At 45.2% G+C, this 18,617-nt stretch overlaps 1 protein-coding gene across 3 annotated transcripts in view; it reads left to right on the forward strand.

Annotated features, from left to right (window-relative positions):
* Positions 1 to 1,492: 1,492 nt before the first annotated feature.
* The window catches only part of PAFAH2 (platelet-activating factor acetylhydrolase 2, 40kDa), a 32,489-nt gene continuing 15,364 nt past the window's right edge, over positions 1,493 to 18,617 (forward strand). The window contains exons 1-7 of one of the 3 annotated variants that reach the window (XM_012646022.1): positions 1,493 to 1,621; positions 7,556 to 7,692; positions 8,626 to 8,779; positions 9,886 to 9,982; positions 13,745 to 13,813; positions 14,200 to 14,341; positions 15,343 to 15,456. In XM_012646022.1, coding sequence (XP_012501476.1) covers positions 7,603 to 7,692; positions 8,626 to 8,779; positions 9,886 to 9,982; positions 13,745 to 13,813; positions 14,200 to 14,341; positions 15,343 to 15,456 — 666 coding nt within the window. In that variant the 5' untranslated portion in view covers positions 1,493 to 1,621; positions 7,556 to 7,602. The remainder of the gene's footprint in view (positions 1,622 to 7,555; positions 7,693 to 8,625; positions 8,780 to 9,885; positions 9,983 to 13,744; positions 13,814 to 14,199; positions 14,342 to 15,342; positions 15,457 to 18,617) is intronic. The other 2 variants (XM_012646024.1, XM_012646023.1) reach the window with 2 other exon arrangements.

Below are 18,617 nucleotides of genomic sequence, written 5' to 3' on the forward strand. Positions count from 1 at the left end.
CCTGCCTGCCTCCCCAGGTTTCTCTCCCTCCATTGCACCCCTCACACTCTGCTCCAGCCAGCACTTAACTTACCATACTGTGTCTGAAACATTCTGTAACTGGCTCCCTGATCAAAACGCCTTTTTGCAGTTCTCTTATGTTTCAAGTTCCCAGGCCAGTCAGATTTGCTGACCAGAACTTTGTAATTTTCTTTTTCACTAATCCCCTCCCTTTTGAGTTGTTTTTCAGAAATGGGGGACCCTCCTTGCAGTAATGAGATAATCACAAGGCTTTACACTACCCAATTGTCCAGAGAAGTCAAGATAAGTGGCATTGCACCACAAATCCTGCCCAAGGACCCGCTGAGCATCCTACTCCCTGCAACATATATGCCTACAAGAGAAAAGGGTGATCAATATTAACACCTAGCTCATTATACTACTAAAATCTCCACCCTGGGAGAGGCTTATCCACCATTTTTTGCTCATGCAATGTATGTGCCAGTATGATTTCTCACTGTAGTGATGCTCACTCACTTCATGCATTATTCATTTCACCTCTAGAAAAACCCCGGACCCCATCAGCTGGAGAGGCAGGCGGATTTGAGGTTGTCCTCCCACCTCCTGGTTGACGTTCTGCACAATAAAGCTCCTTTCCTCCTTGGCAATCCTCATTGTTTCAATAATTGGCTTTCTGTGCAGCGAGTAACACAGAGAACCTCCCTTGCGGGTTCCTTAACAATTCCACACACTCTCTGTACTCCCGGCTAAGTCGGTTCCTTCAGGTCTCAATTTTAACATCTCTTTCTCTAAGAAGCCTTGCTGACACTGCCCCACACCTGGGCAGGTGTCCCTTCCAAGGTTCCAACACTTGCTGTGTCTCCCACACTAGGTCACATATCAGTGTGTTGTAATTATTCATTCGTCTGAATTCTCTGCTAAACTGTGAATCCTGTTGAGGTTAGGGAGGGTGTCTTGTTCATCAGTGTCGCTAAGAACCAGCATCAGGCAGCAAAGCGGGGGCGTGGATGCGGATCAGCTGACCTCTCAGGTTCCTCCCTGTTCCCGGCCAGTGAGTCTTTTGCTAAGAACAATGGAAAATCACAGGTGTCAACAAGTGCAAGCTGGAAGGGCATGGGCCCTTAATTTGAATGATCAGTCTTATATTCTCACAGGAAGCAAAGTGTAGGGGAACACAAAACAAGCTCCGACCACCTCCCCATTTCCCTGAGAATAAAGTGAAGCCATTGCTAGGCACGCCCGAGAACTATTTGAGGAACACTGAGGCGGAGGGTTACTAACGAGATTGAACAGTAACCCTCCGCTCGAGACCTGTAATCGTGTCTGTTCCTCCTCAAGCCACCAGGGGGAGGAATCGCACCGCATTCCTGACCCTTGGGCGGTTTCATGCACCCACCCACGGGAGTCGCGTAGAACTCTGGGAATTGTAGTCCTAGGGTTGTGATGCACAATCTCGCACCTCGGGAGTTGTAGTTTTCGATAGAGAGGCAGAAAATGCTTTTAAGTGCTCATAGTGAGCCCCGGAAACTACAACTACCAAAGGGCCACGGGTTCTTGGGCGGTTTCTCGTTTCCGTCGAGTTAAACGTCGGGGGCTGCTTCTGAGGGATCAACTTGACTGGGTAAGTTTGACTGGAGAAAGCTCCTATCCTCAACTGAGCTGTCTGCAGACTTTTTCGTATTCCGGCCCAGTTTGGGGCCTCCTCGTCTCTCACTCGCAGGACCTGCACATTAATCTTCGTCCTTTCTGTCTGTGGAGACACCTCCAATGTCCACCCACACCCTTAACCCCCCTACTGCCGCCTCGCGCTTTCGCTCCCGGCGTCCCTGGAATCCCACCCTGGGCTCTCGTCTCAGGACCCAGCCCCCGCAGCTCCATCCCGAGCCCGCAGCCCCACGCTGGACCCCACAGCCTCACCCTGGTCGCTCTGCCCTTCCCTGATCTGCAGCCTCACCTCCCTGAACCTGGGCTTCCTTATGCTCCTCCACACCTTGTGCGCTTCCGTCTTGCTCTCATTTTCTTGTTTTTCACACCGGTGGAGGAAGGGTCCTCATTCCTTCTTCCCGATCCACGGAACAGCCGTGGACTTGAAGTCAGCAGACCCGGATCTAGTCCAGCTCTGCCTCTCACTCTGTGACCTTGGGCAAATCCTACAACTCTGGGACTCACTCTCCGTCTCTAAAATGGAGACGTCAGTTGCTCCATCAGTACTTAGGGTGAGGTTGTGTGCAGAGCCAATTAGCTAGTATGTGTGAAGGTGCTTTGTAAACTGTAAAGCCTCCACAAGTGACAGAGATTATTTTTTATTACAATTATTAACGCTCAATTATTAAGAGCCCTTACAGGGGCTCTTTTCTAGCTCTGCTACCTTGTTGCTCAAACCGATCCCTCGAGTGCTTCCTTCGCTAAGAGCAGGGTGAGATTTCCTCACTTCCTCCAGAGAACAAAAGGTCAGACCAGTGAGCTCTTAGACTCCAGAGAGCTTTGTGTGAAAGGAAGCACCGGAGAAGTGCTTATCTTGGACTCTGTCCTGAAATATCCAGTGATGAGAGGCCCATACAGCTGGCAGAGGGGCAGTCCCCTGCCCACTAGAAACAGAACCCCAGCAGGAGAGGACAGCTGCAGTGTAAGCCCCATCCATTCCCTCTGGGCTCTTCTAGGCCGGTTTAGTAGACTCTGGCTTTGGTGGGGACGCCTCAGGCCTGAAAAGGCTGGAAGGAAAGAATCCGTTTTGCCAAAGGGTTTAATCCAGAAAAAATGAAAGAGACCTTGGCTGGGTATGATGAAAGAGAGATTTAGCATTGCTAATTAGTTCCTGACATTTTCTGAGCCCTTAAAATGTACCAGACCCTAGGCAATGTCAGTTTTCTTTTTTAAATTTCACTTAGGTAGTGTCCCCATTTTACATATAAGGAACTTAAAGAGGTCATGTAGTTAGTTAAAATAATTATAGCTACCTTCTACCAAAACTGGTGCCTTCTGTGCTGCAGGTACTTTGCATACATTATTTAATCTGCATCACCAACCTCATGAGTAGTTATTTCTATCATGCGGATAAATTATCAGAGGTTTAGAATTTAAGGAACTTGCTCAAGATCACACAGCTAACGAAAGTGGCAGAGTCACTAAAGCCTTTCTCTTCCCACTATACTGTGTAGCTTTATTTTTAGATCAGAATGACAGAGACTAAATAAAAATTGAGATGGTTTAAATCAAGGCCAAATGAAGGAGCATTCGAGTCCCTACTATGTGGGGAAAGTATGTGAATAGATGGTTTGGCCTACAAAGAAGTATAAAACAATCATTACCACTGGAGTATATCTGAAGAGAAGGCATAAATGTGTAAGAAATTAAATAGTATTCATTGGATAAATTAATTATTGAGAACAACTTTATACAGAGCACTGCATTAAGTCTAGTGGCTGGGTGGCCATGGGGATCATCCCAAGTGAAATCATAATCACCATTTTCATGATTTTTAATGGCCAGAACACAGTATACACTAAGTGTTTGTTACATGCACACATGTCTGAATAAAAGTCCTTTGTACCATCTGGACCAGAGGTTCTCAAACCTTGCTGATCAGAAACACCTGGGAAACTTTTAAAAACTAATTGACCTCTGGGAATAGGGACCCTAGAATATACATTTTTGAAAAATTTCCCAGGTCGTTGTATTGATAGGTTCGGGAACCTCTGACCTAGATTCTACATGGACCACTGTTGCAGGCAAGTCACTGATTGAAAACTTCTAGAATGGGTACTAATGCAAGAGCTGCCCTAAGACAGCCTGTGATTGGTTACCAGATGAGGGATGTGGACGGTGCTCAGAGGCAGGAGGAGGAAAGGCTGGAAGGACTTGGGAAAGCTTCAAAGAGGACTAGAGGTTTCCATGGCCTCGAATGATGGAGAGGCTTCTAGGCAGGCACCACCATGAATTGTTTAGACAAAGTGAGCAGAAGAAGGTAAGACACATGGACTGATTTCCTTGGTAAATTCCATGGAATTTTCCATTAGAAATGGCTCTGGATGCTGTGTGAATGCCTCTTAGGCAAAATTTGCAAGTTAGATTGGATTTTCCCATCTTCCCATCCTACTTGAGCGTCAGTCAATGTGAGCCTAGTGAACACAGATTCATTCTTGTGTTAGCCTCACTCTGGCCAATTAGCTTCTTTAGTTTTTATTAATTTCCAAACAGAGTTTAGTGGATGACCCTCCCAGAAACTTGCCAGGGGCACCAGAGAGTTCTGCCCTCCTGTGTGGCTGTTTTCAAGTCCACTGATCCCGATTGCCATCCTGAGCACTGCTCTCTGTGCAGGGTGAGACAAAAATCTCTTCCCATGAGAAGCTTAAGGACTATTGTCTGGTTACCCGATCCCTGAAATCTGACTCATCTTTTGGCTCTTTTCTCTCTCTGGACTCTCCACGTCCACTCAGTTGCCAAATCCTGCTCCGTTGTTCCTGCTTTTCTCTCAATCAATAAATATTTCTTGGATTCTTCTTAAAAGCCTAGTACTACACTAGGTGCTTTAAATGCATCATTTCACTTTATCTCCATAGCAACCCTGTGAGGATGGATAGTATTCCCACTGTACAGATGGGGAGTCAGGCTTAGAGAGATCAGATGACTTGCCCGCGGTAAGAAAGCCAGGCAGCAAGAGCTGTGCCTCACCCAGGGTAACAAAGCCAGGCAGCAAGAGCTGGGCCTCAAGCGTGGCTCTTTCAGACTTAGTATTTCTTACCTCCATGACCTCATTTCCAGAGTAGATTCCAGCTCTTTAGCCCAGCACTTGAGGGACTGCTACCCTCCAAATCTGGTCTCCTTGTGTCCTGTTTCTCACACATGCTTTTTTGTTACTGTGCCTTTGCTCACTACTGACTTCTGCTTGCATGCATGCCGGCCTCGCTCACACCTTCCCCTGCCCTCCACCCTCAAGCTACAGGAGCACTCCTTCTCAGAACTCCTGCAGTGTTTTGTCTGCTTCTCTTTTATGACAGAACTTGCAGCTGCTTCATTGTCATGTAGGTGATGTATGCCATGTGGGTGACACATCTTGTGGCCCCAGCTGTAGGTCTTCAGTGTGTATACCCTAACAGCAAGGAGGAAAAGGTCAGGGTCGGAGGCCAAGTGGCGCTCATCCAGCTTGACTCTGGCTGGACAATCTACTGCCTGCATCAGGAGCTTAGCTTCTTTTTTGAAAAAGAATTGGCTTTGTTTTTAAATTTTGCTTCAGAGAAACAAAATGAAGAAGTTAAGTCTGTAGTAAAAAGAAAATCATTTATTATCTTCCAAAGTTAAATCGAATGACATTATGGTTATTTGGGGTTTTCCATTGGACCAGACAATTGGCAGTTGGCAATCGGGAGATCTGTGTGTTGTAATAACAGTTCTGCTTGTATCCTTGAGCAGCTCACTTAATCTCTCCGGACCTTGGTTTCTTCATCAATGAAGTGCATGTATGTACTAGGGGGAGGGGAAGGGGATTGTGGGGAGTATTGACAGAAATAGTCTCTAAGTCTCTTCTTGCCCAGACATGCTTTGACTTGAACTCCCTGATCCCTCCTGGAGAATCTTAAAGGAAGCACAATAATTTAATGATTAATAATGTGGGCCCAGGACTCAGTGTATCCATGTAGATGCTTTTGGTTATAAGCAACAGAAATCTTTTTTTTTTTTTTTTTGAGACAGAGTCTCGCTCTGTTGCCTGAGCTAGAGTGCCGTGGCGTCAGCCTAGCTCACAGCAACTTCAAACTCCTGGGCTTAAACAATCCTTCTGTCTCAGCCTCCTGAGTAGCTGGGACTACAGGCATGCACCACCATGCCCGGCTTATTTTTTCTATATATTTTTAGTTGTCCAGCTAATTTCTTTCTATTTTTAGTAGAGATAGGGTCTTGCTCTTGCTCAGGCTGGTCTCAAACTCCTGAGCTCAAGTGATCCTCCCTCCTCGGCCTCCCAGAGTGCTAGGATTACAGGCATGAGCCACTGCGCCCGGCTATAAGCAGCAGAAATCTAAATTCAGTTCATATAAACAAGGAAGGCAATGTATTGATTCATGTAACTAGAAAGTCTAAGAGTGGGTCAGATTTCAGGTATGGTCTAATCCATGGATTCTTAATGTCTTCACAAACGTGACTCCATTTCTCTGTGATTCTCCCAGCTCTGCTATCCACCATGGTGGCAAAGTTCAAGGCAATGGTTCAAAGCCACTTGACAGGTGACATCTGCACATCACACTAGTTCAAAACAAGAGAGAACTTTTCTCTCCTCCACTATCGAACCAAAGTTCTGGGCTTTACTCTTCTTGGACCAATTTAATGTCATATGTCCACTCTTCATCCAAATACTGACCAGCAGATAACAAGGACTGATTGGCTCAGGTTAATTGAGGCCCAACTCTAGAAGTTAGGGAGCGGTGAACCCCACCCAAATCACAAGGCGATGGATCCTAGGAAGTTTGACCACATTCCCCAGTTACGGTCACGTTGCCCATGATCAAATTCTGGCTGTGCTTGCTGTGTGTTCCTGGGTAAATTACTTACCTTTATCAAGCATCAGTTTCCTCATCTGTAAAATGAGATAATAATACATATCTCAGAGGATTGTTGTAAGGATTAAATTAAATAATACATGTAAAGCACTTAGAATAGTTCCTGGCACAGAGTAAGTGTGATGATGATGGTGGTGTTGGTGCTGATGAAATTGAAGAGGGCTAGGGAGCAATGACACTAGCCTCAATTTAGGAGGCAGCTAAGAGAATGGTCTAGCCAGAAGTGTGCTCACCTGTCACGTTAAGGCTCCTGTTTGATCTACTGCCCACATCATACTCTTCCCTATCTCTGCCTTTCTTTGCTCTTACGTGTTGTCTGGAAGTGCTTTCCTCTCTCTCCCCTGCCTCTCTAAACCTCCTCATCGTTCATGGCCTAGCACAAGTGCCACCTTATAATCAATGGTCTAGGTCAGTGACTTCGCATGTGTGTAACTGAGTCTCCCCATGAGCAAGATCAGTAATGGTCAAGAGCTCTCAGCTTCTGGATTAGACACACCTGGGTTTGCCACCTGTTTGCAGGGTAACTTGGGAAAGTTACTCAACCTCTCTGTCCTTAGTTTCTTCATCTGTAAAACAGGGTCTTAATAGTACCTACCTCAAAGAGCTGTTGAAAGAATGAAATGATGCAATGTATGTAGAGGGCTTAGGACAGTGCTGACAGTCACTTACAGATCTTAGTGGTTACTGTCAGCCTCACGAGGACAAGGTCTGTGTTATAGTCTCTGCAGCAGTCAGTGCTGTGCTGGGCACGTAGTGGGTGCTGATAAACACTTGTAAGTAGGTTTTAAGGAGTGTGGATGCTCTCTCCCTTCTTCACAACCATCTCCTCACCCCACCAAAAAAAAAGTCCCCTATAAACCGTGGCAAAGACAAAGTAGAGGGTGTGCAAGATTTAATGAGTGATGGACAGGGAGGATGGAGTGGTAAGGAAGGTGGACAGGGGTGGCACAAGCCACAGGAAGCCAAGAGGAAACCAGCAGGAGGCTGTTCTATGTTCTGCCCTCCAGACATCAAGTTCAGCACCGCCCAAGTCATTGGATTCACCTGTGATGAAATGGGGGTCAACCAGTCCGTGGGGTTTCCACCTGTCACAGGACCCCACCTCGTAGGCTGCGGGGATGTGATGGAGGGTCAGAGTCTCCAGGTGAGTGTCTCTACTGCTTCTGCCTGCACTGTGACTTAATGATCACAAGTCTGATTGTGCAATTCCATGTGGGGGAAACTGAGTTAGAGCTGGTCTGGATTTGGTTACCAAACCCCCACGTCTGTCTTTCCTGACCTAGTTCTTCCTCTTTCCACATACTAGAAACATCCTAATAGACAGAGATGGTGGGCACTTTTTCCAGCCACGAGGAAAGAGGGACTCTAGCTTACAAGGCAGCTCGCAGATCTTCTCACCTGGTTAAGGGCAGATGCCTGATCCTGGAAAGGTTTTCGATCTCATCCTAACCAAGTATGTGAGAGGAAGAGCATGGGCCCACATGCCATTGGCCTTGGGCTCCCCAGACTGGGTAGGAGGACAGTTCCTTTTCTCCTTTCCTGCCTCCTTCTGTTTTCCTCTCCTGCTTTGGCTTCTGGACTTGCCCTCCATCAGTTCCTAGATCTTTCTCTGCTAGCCCGTGGACTCCCCCTGGTGAGAGGCACACGCTTCCCAGTAACCCTTCACCGACTCCCATGTAAAATGGGTGTGCCGCTGCTTCCCGAGAGTCAAGCTTCGCTGAGTGGCTGGGTGAGCCTCCGATGCCACCCTGTTCGGCACAAGGGCTAATCTCTAGCTCAAGGCCAAATCTAAATCTTTCAGTGTCCCAAGCACTCAATATATTTTTGGTGCATCCCCCGGATGTAATCAAAATATAGTTGGCTATTTGACATAACATAAGCTTTACACGTATGCTTAAAAATAAAATTGCTTCTGGATTTCTGGATGTAAAATTCAGGTATGTTAATTGAAACTTAAGTTTCTCTGTCTTGGTGCCCCGTTTTGCTGGAGCCCCAATACCTGCTGAGTGTGTCTGTCGGGAAATCTGGCAGTGCTTGGGCTTCTTGCTCTGAGCAGCTGCTCTCTTCTTTCCTACAGGGGAGCTTCTTTCGACTCTTCTACCCCTGCCAAGAGGCAGAGGAGACCACGGAGCAGCCCCTGTGGATTCCCCGCTATGAGTACTGCACCGGCCTGGCCAACTACCTGCAGTTTAATAAGCGCTGGGGGGGGCTGCTGTTCAGCATGGCTGTGGGTAAGGGCTGGCCTGACCCCCAGATGCTTTCCCAGACACTCCCTTATAGCTTGCAGTGTCCAGCCCTGTTGTAGGGGGGCATCTGTCAGCTACCACGGTGTGGGGAGTTGGGAGAGAATTACATACATAAGAGCTTGGGATAGCAAGTTAGACTCTTCTGGATTTGAATCAAGACTTTATAATTTACTAGCTGTGCAGCTTGGGCAAGTTACTTAACCTGTCCGAATAACTGCCTTTGCAAGGTCGTAGTGTCGGATGTATGTAAAGCCTCTTGCCGTGCATGGGACATGGAATGTGTTCCATAAGTGGTACCTATTACTCATTTATTCAGCATGTAGTATTTCCCGCTCTGTGCCAGCTACTGTGTGTATCACAGAAAGAGTCTTAACTATCAAGGAACATTCAGTCTCCTGCTGTTCTCTCTCCGGTGCCCTCTCTTCTGGGTGTGGTAACATTGAATCATGCACTTCCCCCAAAGTCCCCGCCCCTAGGAACTCTACCCACTGCCTTGGCATCTCAGTGGTTGACCCCAGGGTCGCTCGTACTGCCCCTTTGATTTGTCCTCCCATTTTCTTTCTTTTTTTTTTTTTTTGAGACAGAGTCTCACTCTCTTGCCTGGGCCAGAGTGCCGTGGCGTCAGCCTATCTCACAGCAACCTCAGACTCCTGGGCTCAAGCGATCCTCCTGCCTCAGCCTCCTGGGTAGCTGGGACTACAGGCATGTGCCACCATGCCCAGCTAATTTTTTCTATTTTTAGTTGTTTGGCTAATTTCTTTCTATTTATAGTAGAGACGGGGTCTCGCTCTTGCTTAGGCTGGTCTCGAACTTCTGAGCTCAAGTGATTGGCCCGCCTCGGCCTCCCAGAGTGCTAGGATTACAGGCGTGAGCCACCGTGCCCAGCCTGTGCTCCCATTTTCTATTGTGTTCACTCTTTCCAGGGAAGAAAAGGGGAAAGAATGGGTGATTGATTGCCCTGGGCTGCTCAGGGGCCCATGGTGGTTCTCTAAGGGGAGGAACACATGTCCCCATGCATGCCTGTCCTCCAGCAGCCCTTGGCATTACAGCTTTGGGGCAGCTAGAGTTTCTACAGCCCACGTCTTTTCTAGGATCTTGTCGCCTGCCTGTTAGCTGGAATGGCCCATTTAAGACAAAGGACTCTGGATACCCCTTGATCATCTTCTCCCATGGCCTGGGAGCCTTCAGGTGAGAGCTTCTCTCCCCCAGACCTTGCCATATTCCTTGCCTAGTGACGGCTGTAGAGTCTTAACTTACTCTCAAAGGGCAGAAAAACAGACATCTCCATCTGCTGGCTGTCTTATCTCCCATCTGCCTCATTCCATAGCACTGGGGCCACCTTCTCCGGAAGGTCCTTCCCAAGCCACTTTCACCTGGTGGAGCCTTTCGGCAGCCTTCGCTTCCTTCCCTTCTCATGTTCCAGCATTTACATAAATACATTTTCAGCTTTCTTCCTCTGTAACAGCCCAGAAGTTTAGAAAGAGCATGAGCTTTGTAGTTGGAGAATTATCTATTCTTTTTTTTTTTTTTTTTTTAACTATCCCCTCCTCTACTCTGAAGGAAGAAAATTATCTATTCGGTGTTTGCTGAGGGCCTACTAGAGAGTAGTGAGTAAGACAGACTTGCTTCCTGCGCTTATGGAGCTAGCAACCTAACCTACAAATCTCAGACACACCGCCTGTGCTCCGTGCGAGCTTGGGAAAGTTGTATAACCCTCTGAGCCTTGATCTCATCATCTGTCGGATGGAGATGCTGCTCCCACAGGGTGGATTCAGTTCTATTGGCACCTGCTGGGTGTACACCCATGTCACTGCCCCTCTCTCTTTTTTACATAGAGGGATATAGTGATGCTAAACTGTAGAATCTCTTTTACCAGACTTTGGGAAACCTTGCCCTGAGTTGCATAATTCAGTGTCCATTCAAAATTCTTCCCATGAATTCTGATTCCTATACCTTGGCCTATTATGTAGCTTAATACCCATAGTACATGTGTTCCTACTTAAGCTTGCGAATGTTCTGTCTGTTCATCCATCAGCATATATGTCTCATTTATGTTCCAGAACGTTACACATTTCAAAAACATCTATTTTTTCCTCTCCAGCCCCCAAACCATTGTCCACACTGTAGCCAGGGAGATCTGTTTTAAAACCAAATATAATCTTGTCATTCTAGCACCTAGAGCAGTGCCTGGTATATAATAGGTACTCAATAATATTTGTTGATGAATGTCCCTCCCCTACTTAAAACTTTTAAAGTTTTTAAATTTTTTTTTTTAAGATACAAGGTCTTACTATGTTGCCCAGGCTGGAGTACAGTGGATAAAAATTTTAATAGTTCTTTGAACTTATCTTAATTCTTTTCCTGGTCATACCTGGATGCAGGTCCAAGACAAAGTTTCCAGCTTCTTTTCTTGCTACTTGCCCCACTCCAGCTCTCCAGACAGACTGACTTCCTTTCACTTAGTTACAGGCACCGTGTTATTTCCTGCCTTGAAGTCCTCATCTGTTCTCTGCTTTGTGGCTTTGTGTTCCCTTTGCCTGGAATATTCGCTCCTCTGCTCTCCTTTTCCTGCCCCCCCTCTGCTTTTGCCTAGCTAATTCCAAATTACCTTTAACGTCTCAATTTAGATATCGCTGTCTTAGGGACATGCATCCCGACCCCTATATTACATTAGATTAACTTTTCCAGTCATATGCTTTCATAGGACAGTCTGTACTTCTCAGTATTCAACGTAATAGTGATGAATTACTTATTTGTGTACTTATTCTCTAATGTCTGTCTTCCCCACTAGATTATAAGCTCCATAAAGGCAGAGACCTGTCTTCTGTTGCTCCAGTGCCTAGGACAGTGCCTGGAAAGTAGTAGTTTCCCAGTAAACATTTACCGAGTAAATACAAGGGCTGTGTTCTGCTAGGTTCTTATTCATTCAGCAGACATCTGTGGAGCACCTCCTCTGTGCCAGCCCCTTGGCAGGAGAGGAAGCCGGGACATACAGAGAGAAATAAACCAAGGAAATTACATCTGCTAGAGGAGCCAAGTGTAAATTCACATAGCTATAGCCCATGGCAGGAAGTGGAGAGTAGATGTGGAGATGAGGCTAGAAGGGCAAGTAGGTGGTTTTTCATGTTGCTTTCATATTCAGTAAATTGAGTACCTGCTGTGTGCTAGGGCTGTGTCAGGGTAGGACTTTGAGTAGTGAAGAAGATAGAGTTCCTGACTTCAGGAAGATTATAGTCTAGCAGGGAAAAGAAGCTAAGGAACATTCTCTCCTAAGCTCATAGACATTTATAGAGAGAGCAGGTGAGCACATGACTTTGGAGGTGGTCTTTTTGGTTTAAGAATCTGTATTGAGACTTCACACTTCATTAGATCTGGTGAGCCAGTTATATTCTTCATTAACCAGAGTGAAGTTCCAAGAAAAAGGGAAGGGAGAGTAAGGGATATTGTTTCCTCTTATTGCATCTATGGTTAATATGGGCTCTGGAATTCTTCCTATGGGTCATAGACCTATGACTTTCCATCCCAGGGAAGAATATGTGCATTTAAATAGTACCTAAGTGTTAGCCATATGCCATTGTCACATTTGGTTCCCACAGAGCCCTGTGAGGTAAGCAGGAGGGGCTGCATAGTTTTCAGATGAGCAAACAGGCTCTGAAACGCAGACTTTCCCAGGTCACACAGTTAGAACTGGGAAGGGGTCAGATATCTCTCTGGCTCTTCAATCCAGTTCATTGCCTCCCCTGGAAAAGTGGGAGAGGTGAAAAGAAACTTAAGAAACTGACCTTCCTGTGTCAATTAGGATTTGGGCAAGTTGTAGTTAACAGAAAACTGCCAAATAATAGTGACTTAAACATGATAAAGTCTATTTCTCTCTCAGGTAAAGATAGCTAGAAGGTGACAGTTAGGGTTGATATGGTAGTTCCATGAAGTTATCAGAGAACTAGACTTCTTTTAAAATCTTGATCTGCCATGGGTGGCTCCCATTTCTAAGGATACGTCATGACCCAGGGTAGCTGCTGTAGTTCTAGCCATTACATCCACAGTCCAGGCAATAGGAAGGGAGCACTCTTCATTTTAAGGACATTTCCTGAGAGTTCTATGTGACACAACTGCTTATATCTCATTGGCTAGAGCTGCTCTGTCCATCATAGTATCTTCTAGGTACCTGTGGCTATTGGACACTTGAACTGTGGCTGGACCAAACTGCAATACGCTGCAAGTGTTATCAAAATATACACCAATTTCAAAGACTTCATATTTTTAAAAAAGAATATAATAAAATATTTCATTAAGGTTAAAATTGATAATATATTGTAATTATATTTTAGCTATAATGGGTTAAATAAAATATAATATTAAAATTAATTTTAACTGTTTCTTTTTGTTTTTTAAAAGATGTCTACTAGAAAGTTTTAAATTACTTACAAGGGTAGCATTATATTTTTGTTGGACCGTGCTGGGCTAGAGCTTAACCACACAGACAAACCTGGCTGCAAGGGAGGCGAGGAAATGCAGCATGTCAACGGCATGACAGTGGCTTCAGCTGAAAATGCTATTGTTAAGAAGGAAGGGAAAAATAAATGTTTGGAGTAGGCAATTAGCAGTGTCTCCCGTATTCCTTTTTTTTCCTAGAAAGCTGGCAGGCAGACCAAAAAAAATCACAGATGAGTTGCTTATTAAAGAAATAGCCAGAGTCTCTGTCCTCAAGGAGATTACCAACTAAATTGGGAGGTGTACAATATATAGACAATAAAAATGCAATTGAAGTAGCCAAAATATGTTGGAGGCATGGGGCTGAGCTGACTCAGTGTTTGTATGGGGTTGGAAGACACCGCGACAGATTTGCAGATACTTCTGGCGGCTGGCTGGAGCGAGCACCTGGAGGCGGGCTGCCCTCCATGAACCTCCTCCATTCAGTCTTTTGATCCCTTCTCCCTGTTCCATCTCTAGGACATTGTATTCAGCCTTCTGCATGGAGCTGGCCTCCCATGGCTTTGTGGTTGCTGTGCTGGAGCACAGGTGAGGGATGACAGTCATCATGAACTGTCATGAATTGGGTACCTGCAGTGAGCTAGGATATAAGCTAGTTCCCTACCAATGTATTATTTCTAATCCTCCCAACAACCTTGCAAGGCAGGTAATATACCCATTTTAAGGAGGAGAAAACCAAGTTTCAAAAATGTTAAATAACTTGCCAAAAGTGACACAGCTGAGTTGGGATTCAAACCCACATATGTCTCTAAAATCCATGTTTTTCTACTCTCCTATGTATGCCACCAGACATCCTTCCCTACTGGCCAGCGGGGCAATCCAGAGTGTCTTGGCTGAAAGGGAGCAGTTGGTAAAGGGGAGAAATAAGCTCAAAAGTGTCTTCTGATTTCTCTCTGATGACGTATATATTTCAGGGACCGGTCAGCTGCAACCACCTATTTCTGCAAGCAGGCCCCAGAGGAGAACCAGCCCACCAACCAGTTGCTGGATGAGGAATGGATTCCTTACCGTCGAGTTGAGGAAGGGGAGAAGGAATTCCATGTTCGGAATCCCCAGGTAAGCTTGTGCCAATTGGGGAGGGGTAGTTAATAAGCCTGTCCTCTCTATATTATACTCACAAAGCAAGAATTTTAACTAACCCTCTCTCTTGAAATCTCAACCATACTGGGTCTGAGTTTGCCACATCAGTGCGAATGAATGGGGTATTAATTAAGACTCCTACAATTGCCGGTGACAGAAACCCAACTTGAGCTTGCTTAGGTGCAAAAGGGGATTGATTGGCTCATATAAGTAAACTGTAGGAAGAGCAAGACCACTGGAACCAGGCTCGAATGCCACCAGACCTTGCTCTTCACTCTCGTCTCTGTCTCTCTCCTGGTTGGTTGGTCTCATCTGCAAATGGGCTCACTTTCTAAGGTTAAAACCACAGCTCTTGACAGCTCTGAGCTTGCATATGTTCAGCCTTGTCATCTGAGAGAATAGGGCTGTTTTCGAGTTGCTTCCCCCAGTTCCCCAACCCAGGTATCAAGCTGCAGTTTGAAAAATCCTAGAGAGGGATCCCTGGCTTGAGGAAAAGTACCAAAATGGGAAGTTCCCACCGGAAATACATTGTTAGATTTGGAGATGGAGGGAGGGCAGTCTTCAAAAGGAAAGATTAACAGGAGAAGCAGGGGGTGGGGAGGATATAAGTGCTAGGCAGACAAAAATGATAGCTGTGTGCTTTAAATGGGCAGGTAGAATCCAGTACTGGATGGCTAATAAGAAGACTCTTAATTCCTTTTGTGTTCAACGTGCTTTCGCATCCATCATCTCATGGGATCCTCTTGACAACCCTGTGTGTAGAATATGAACAGTAGGGCTGATTCCATTATGCCGTTAGGTAGTGCTTACATGAGCTGCGAGGGAGCTGAGCCTTTCTCAGGATGTGGGGCCCACCGTGCTTGCTGAGATATGGGTGGGCAAACTATCCCTGCATTCTTCCTTGGCTCTGCAGGTGAGTGAGATTCTCACTGGGTGGTAAGGAGTGTTCTAGCTCCCACGGGGACTGTCTGTTGCAGGTGCATCAGCGGGTAAGCGAGTGCGTGCGGGTGTTGAGAATCCTGCAAAAGGCCGCTGCTGGGCAGACTGTCCTCAACATCTTGCCTGGTGGGTTGGATCTGATGACCTTGAAGGTATGGCAGCAATTGGTATGACCCAGAGCCCACTTATTCGTCAAGACTTTCTTGGTCACAAGTAACAAACCTAACTCACTAGCTTAAACCAAAAGAGAATATATTGGCTCATGTAACTAGGAAGACCAAAGGTAGACTTTAGGCTAGTGTAGTCAGATCCAGGGTCTCAGACATTATCATCAAAGCTCTGGCCCTCTTTTCTCCCTTCTCCTGCCCCAGTTTCTCTGTGCATATGTGGGCTTCATTCTCACCAGACCTTTAGGCAAGAAAGATGGTAATTAGCAGCTCAAGCTTGCATGTCAATTTACAGCTCCAGATTCAAATTTCTGTAGAGATGGGGGTCTCACTATGTTGCTCATAGGCTGGTTTTGAACTCCTGGCCTCAAGCAATCCTCCTGCCTCGGCCTCCCGAAGTGCTGGCATTACAGGCATGAGCCACCAAGCCGCCCCACAGCTCCAGATTTTTTTTTTTTATTTCAACATATTATGGGGGTACAGATGTTTAGGTTACGTATATTGCCCTTACCCACCCCTCCCCGCCTAAGTCCGAGTTTCAAATATGTCCATCCTTCGGGTGGTGCACATTGCACTCTTTGTGTATGGAAATACCCATCCCCTCCTCCCTCCCCCCTCCTCCCTCCTCCCCTCCCCCCTGCCCAACATCCAATAGATGTTATTCTTATATGTGTATTTATGTGTTGATCAGTTAATACCAGTTTGATGGTGAGTACATGTGGTGCTTGTCTTTCCATTCTTGGGATACCTCACTTAGTAGAATCACAGCTCCAGGTTTAAAAAGAAAAGAGAATTTGTTAGCTTCTACTAATCTGGGAAGGCTGTGGCCTGACTTGGGTCACATGCCCCTTCTGGGCCAGTGCCTGATTCAGAGGAAGAGCATATTCTGGTTGGCCTGCCTAGGTCATATACCCACTTCTGGGTAAGGGGATTGACGGCCCCACCAGGGCCAATGGAAAAAGGAGAGGTGCTTCATTCCACAAAGGAAGGGCTACTGAGTGGCAAACAGTCTGTGTCTACTCTAGGTGAATCCCTTCCTTTGAGGGAATCTCGAGAACCCTCCCAGAAAGATATGCAACCTTCCTGGCTATGGAATTTGGTGCCTTCAAAGGTACATTCTCCACCCCCCACTCCCACCGAATCTTTTTTCCCCATGATTTCAAAAGTAGCTCAGGCTCTGTTCAGAGAACCAAGAAATCACACAAAAGCATGAAGAAAAATGAAGCATTTGATTTTTTTCCTCCCAGTTCTTTTAAAATACATTAATAAGCCGGGCATAGTGGCACATGCCTATGGTCCCAGCTACTAGGAAGGCTCAGATGGGAGGATCACTTGAGCCTAGGAGTTCAAGGCCAGCCTGGGCAACATAGTGAGACTCCATCTCTAAAAAATTTTGATAAAATGTCTTAACATATATGTATATTTTTAAAAACAAAAATGATATGTAAGATGTTTTGTGGTCTTTTTTCACTTATCAGAACAGCATGAGTACCTTCTCATGCTAATTAATATTTTTCTGTGGCATGATTTTTAAAACTTAAAAAAAATTATTTTAGAGATGGGGTCTTACTATGTTGTTCAGGCTGGACTCAAATTCCTGGGCTCAAGTGATCCTCCTATATGGCATGATTTGTAATAGCCATGTAATATTCTATTGTCTGAGTAAGAATGGTATGTGTATGTATGTGTGTATGTGTATGTATGTGTGTGTGTGTGTGTGTGTATATATATATATATATATAATATGTACCTATATATTACTGCTTTATGGTTACTTACTATGATAAGAGCTCCTCACACAAATTTATGAAATAAGCATTATTACCCCTTTGTATAGAAAGAAACCAAGGATGAAAAAGACTAAGTGTCTACGCAAGATTAGTGAGCCAAGTAAATGGTAGAGCCAAACTTTAAACTGGGGCTTTTTGATCCTAAAGCCTGTTCTGTGTGCCCCAAAGCTGCTTTAGAAAATATCTTTTAAAGGCTTTGGCAATGTCTTTCAGGGAGAAGCATCTGCCTACATGGCCAGTAGGTAAGGTAGACCCTGCAGTCTAGAGTGCTTTACTGACTGCAGTAGGTATTTGTGTCATCCACCCCCACCAGACTAGGAGGGGGCCCTGGGCACTGAAGTCCAGGCCTAAATGCCTGTGAGCCTGAGACAGGATGGGGAACAGCAGGCTGCAGTCCAATCGAGTTAGTTAAGAGGCAGTCTTTTGGGAGAAATACAGAATAAAAAAGCTAGGTGAATTTTCATTTATCAGATTGAGTAAGATCCAAAAATTGATTACTCACTCTATTGACAAAGCTGTGGGGAAACAGATATTCTTCTACATTGCTGGTGAGAGAACAGATTGCCCCATGGAGGGCATTTGGCAATAGCTGTCAACAGTACAAATGCACATGTTATTTGACCCAGCCATTTCCAGTTTGGGGAATTTATCCCACAAATACACACATGCAGCATGACGGATATACAAGGTTATTCATTCCAGTGTTGTTATAATAGCAAAAGATTGATAGTAACTTAAATGCTCACCAATAAGGGAACTGGTTTAATAGATTATGGAACGTGTTGGTTAATGCTAAATTGCTAAACCACATAAACCCCGTATCTCAGTGGCTTAATACAATAGAAATATGTTTCTTTTTTTGGTGCTGCAATAAAATTTTATTGGTGGACACTAAATTTGAATTACACGTAATTTCCATGTGTCACAAAATATTCTTCTTTTGATTTTTTTTTTTTAAGCATTTAAAAATGTAAAAATCATTCTTGACTTGCAAGTCTTACAAAAAGGGCAATGGGCCAGATTTAGCCTGTGAGCCCTGTTTTAAGTTTTTTTATTATTTCAAAAAAATTCGTGGGATAAGTGTTTTTTGTGGCATAGATGGATTGTATCATCCTCAAGTCAGGGCTTTCAGTGTACTGGTCACCAGAATATAGTGTACATTGTACCCAATAGGTAGCTTTTTATCCCTCACTCCCCTACACACTCCCCCTTCTTAGTTTTCAATGTCCGTTACACCACTTTATGACCATATATATCCCTTATTTAGCTCCCACTTATAAGTGAGAACATGGGGTATTGCTTTTTCCATCCCTGAGATACTTCACTTAGGATAATGATCTCCAGTTCCATCCAAGT

The sequence above is a fragment of the Propithecus coquereli genome, unplaced genomic scaffold (genome assembly GCF_000956105.1).
Source record: "Propithecus coquereli isolate 6110/MARCELLA unplaced genomic scaffold, Pcoq_1.0 Scaffold239, whole genome shotgun sequence".
Classification (NCBI taxonomy): domain Eukaryota; kingdom Metazoa; phylum Chordata; class Mammalia; order Primates; family Indriidae; genus Propithecus; species Propithecus coquereli.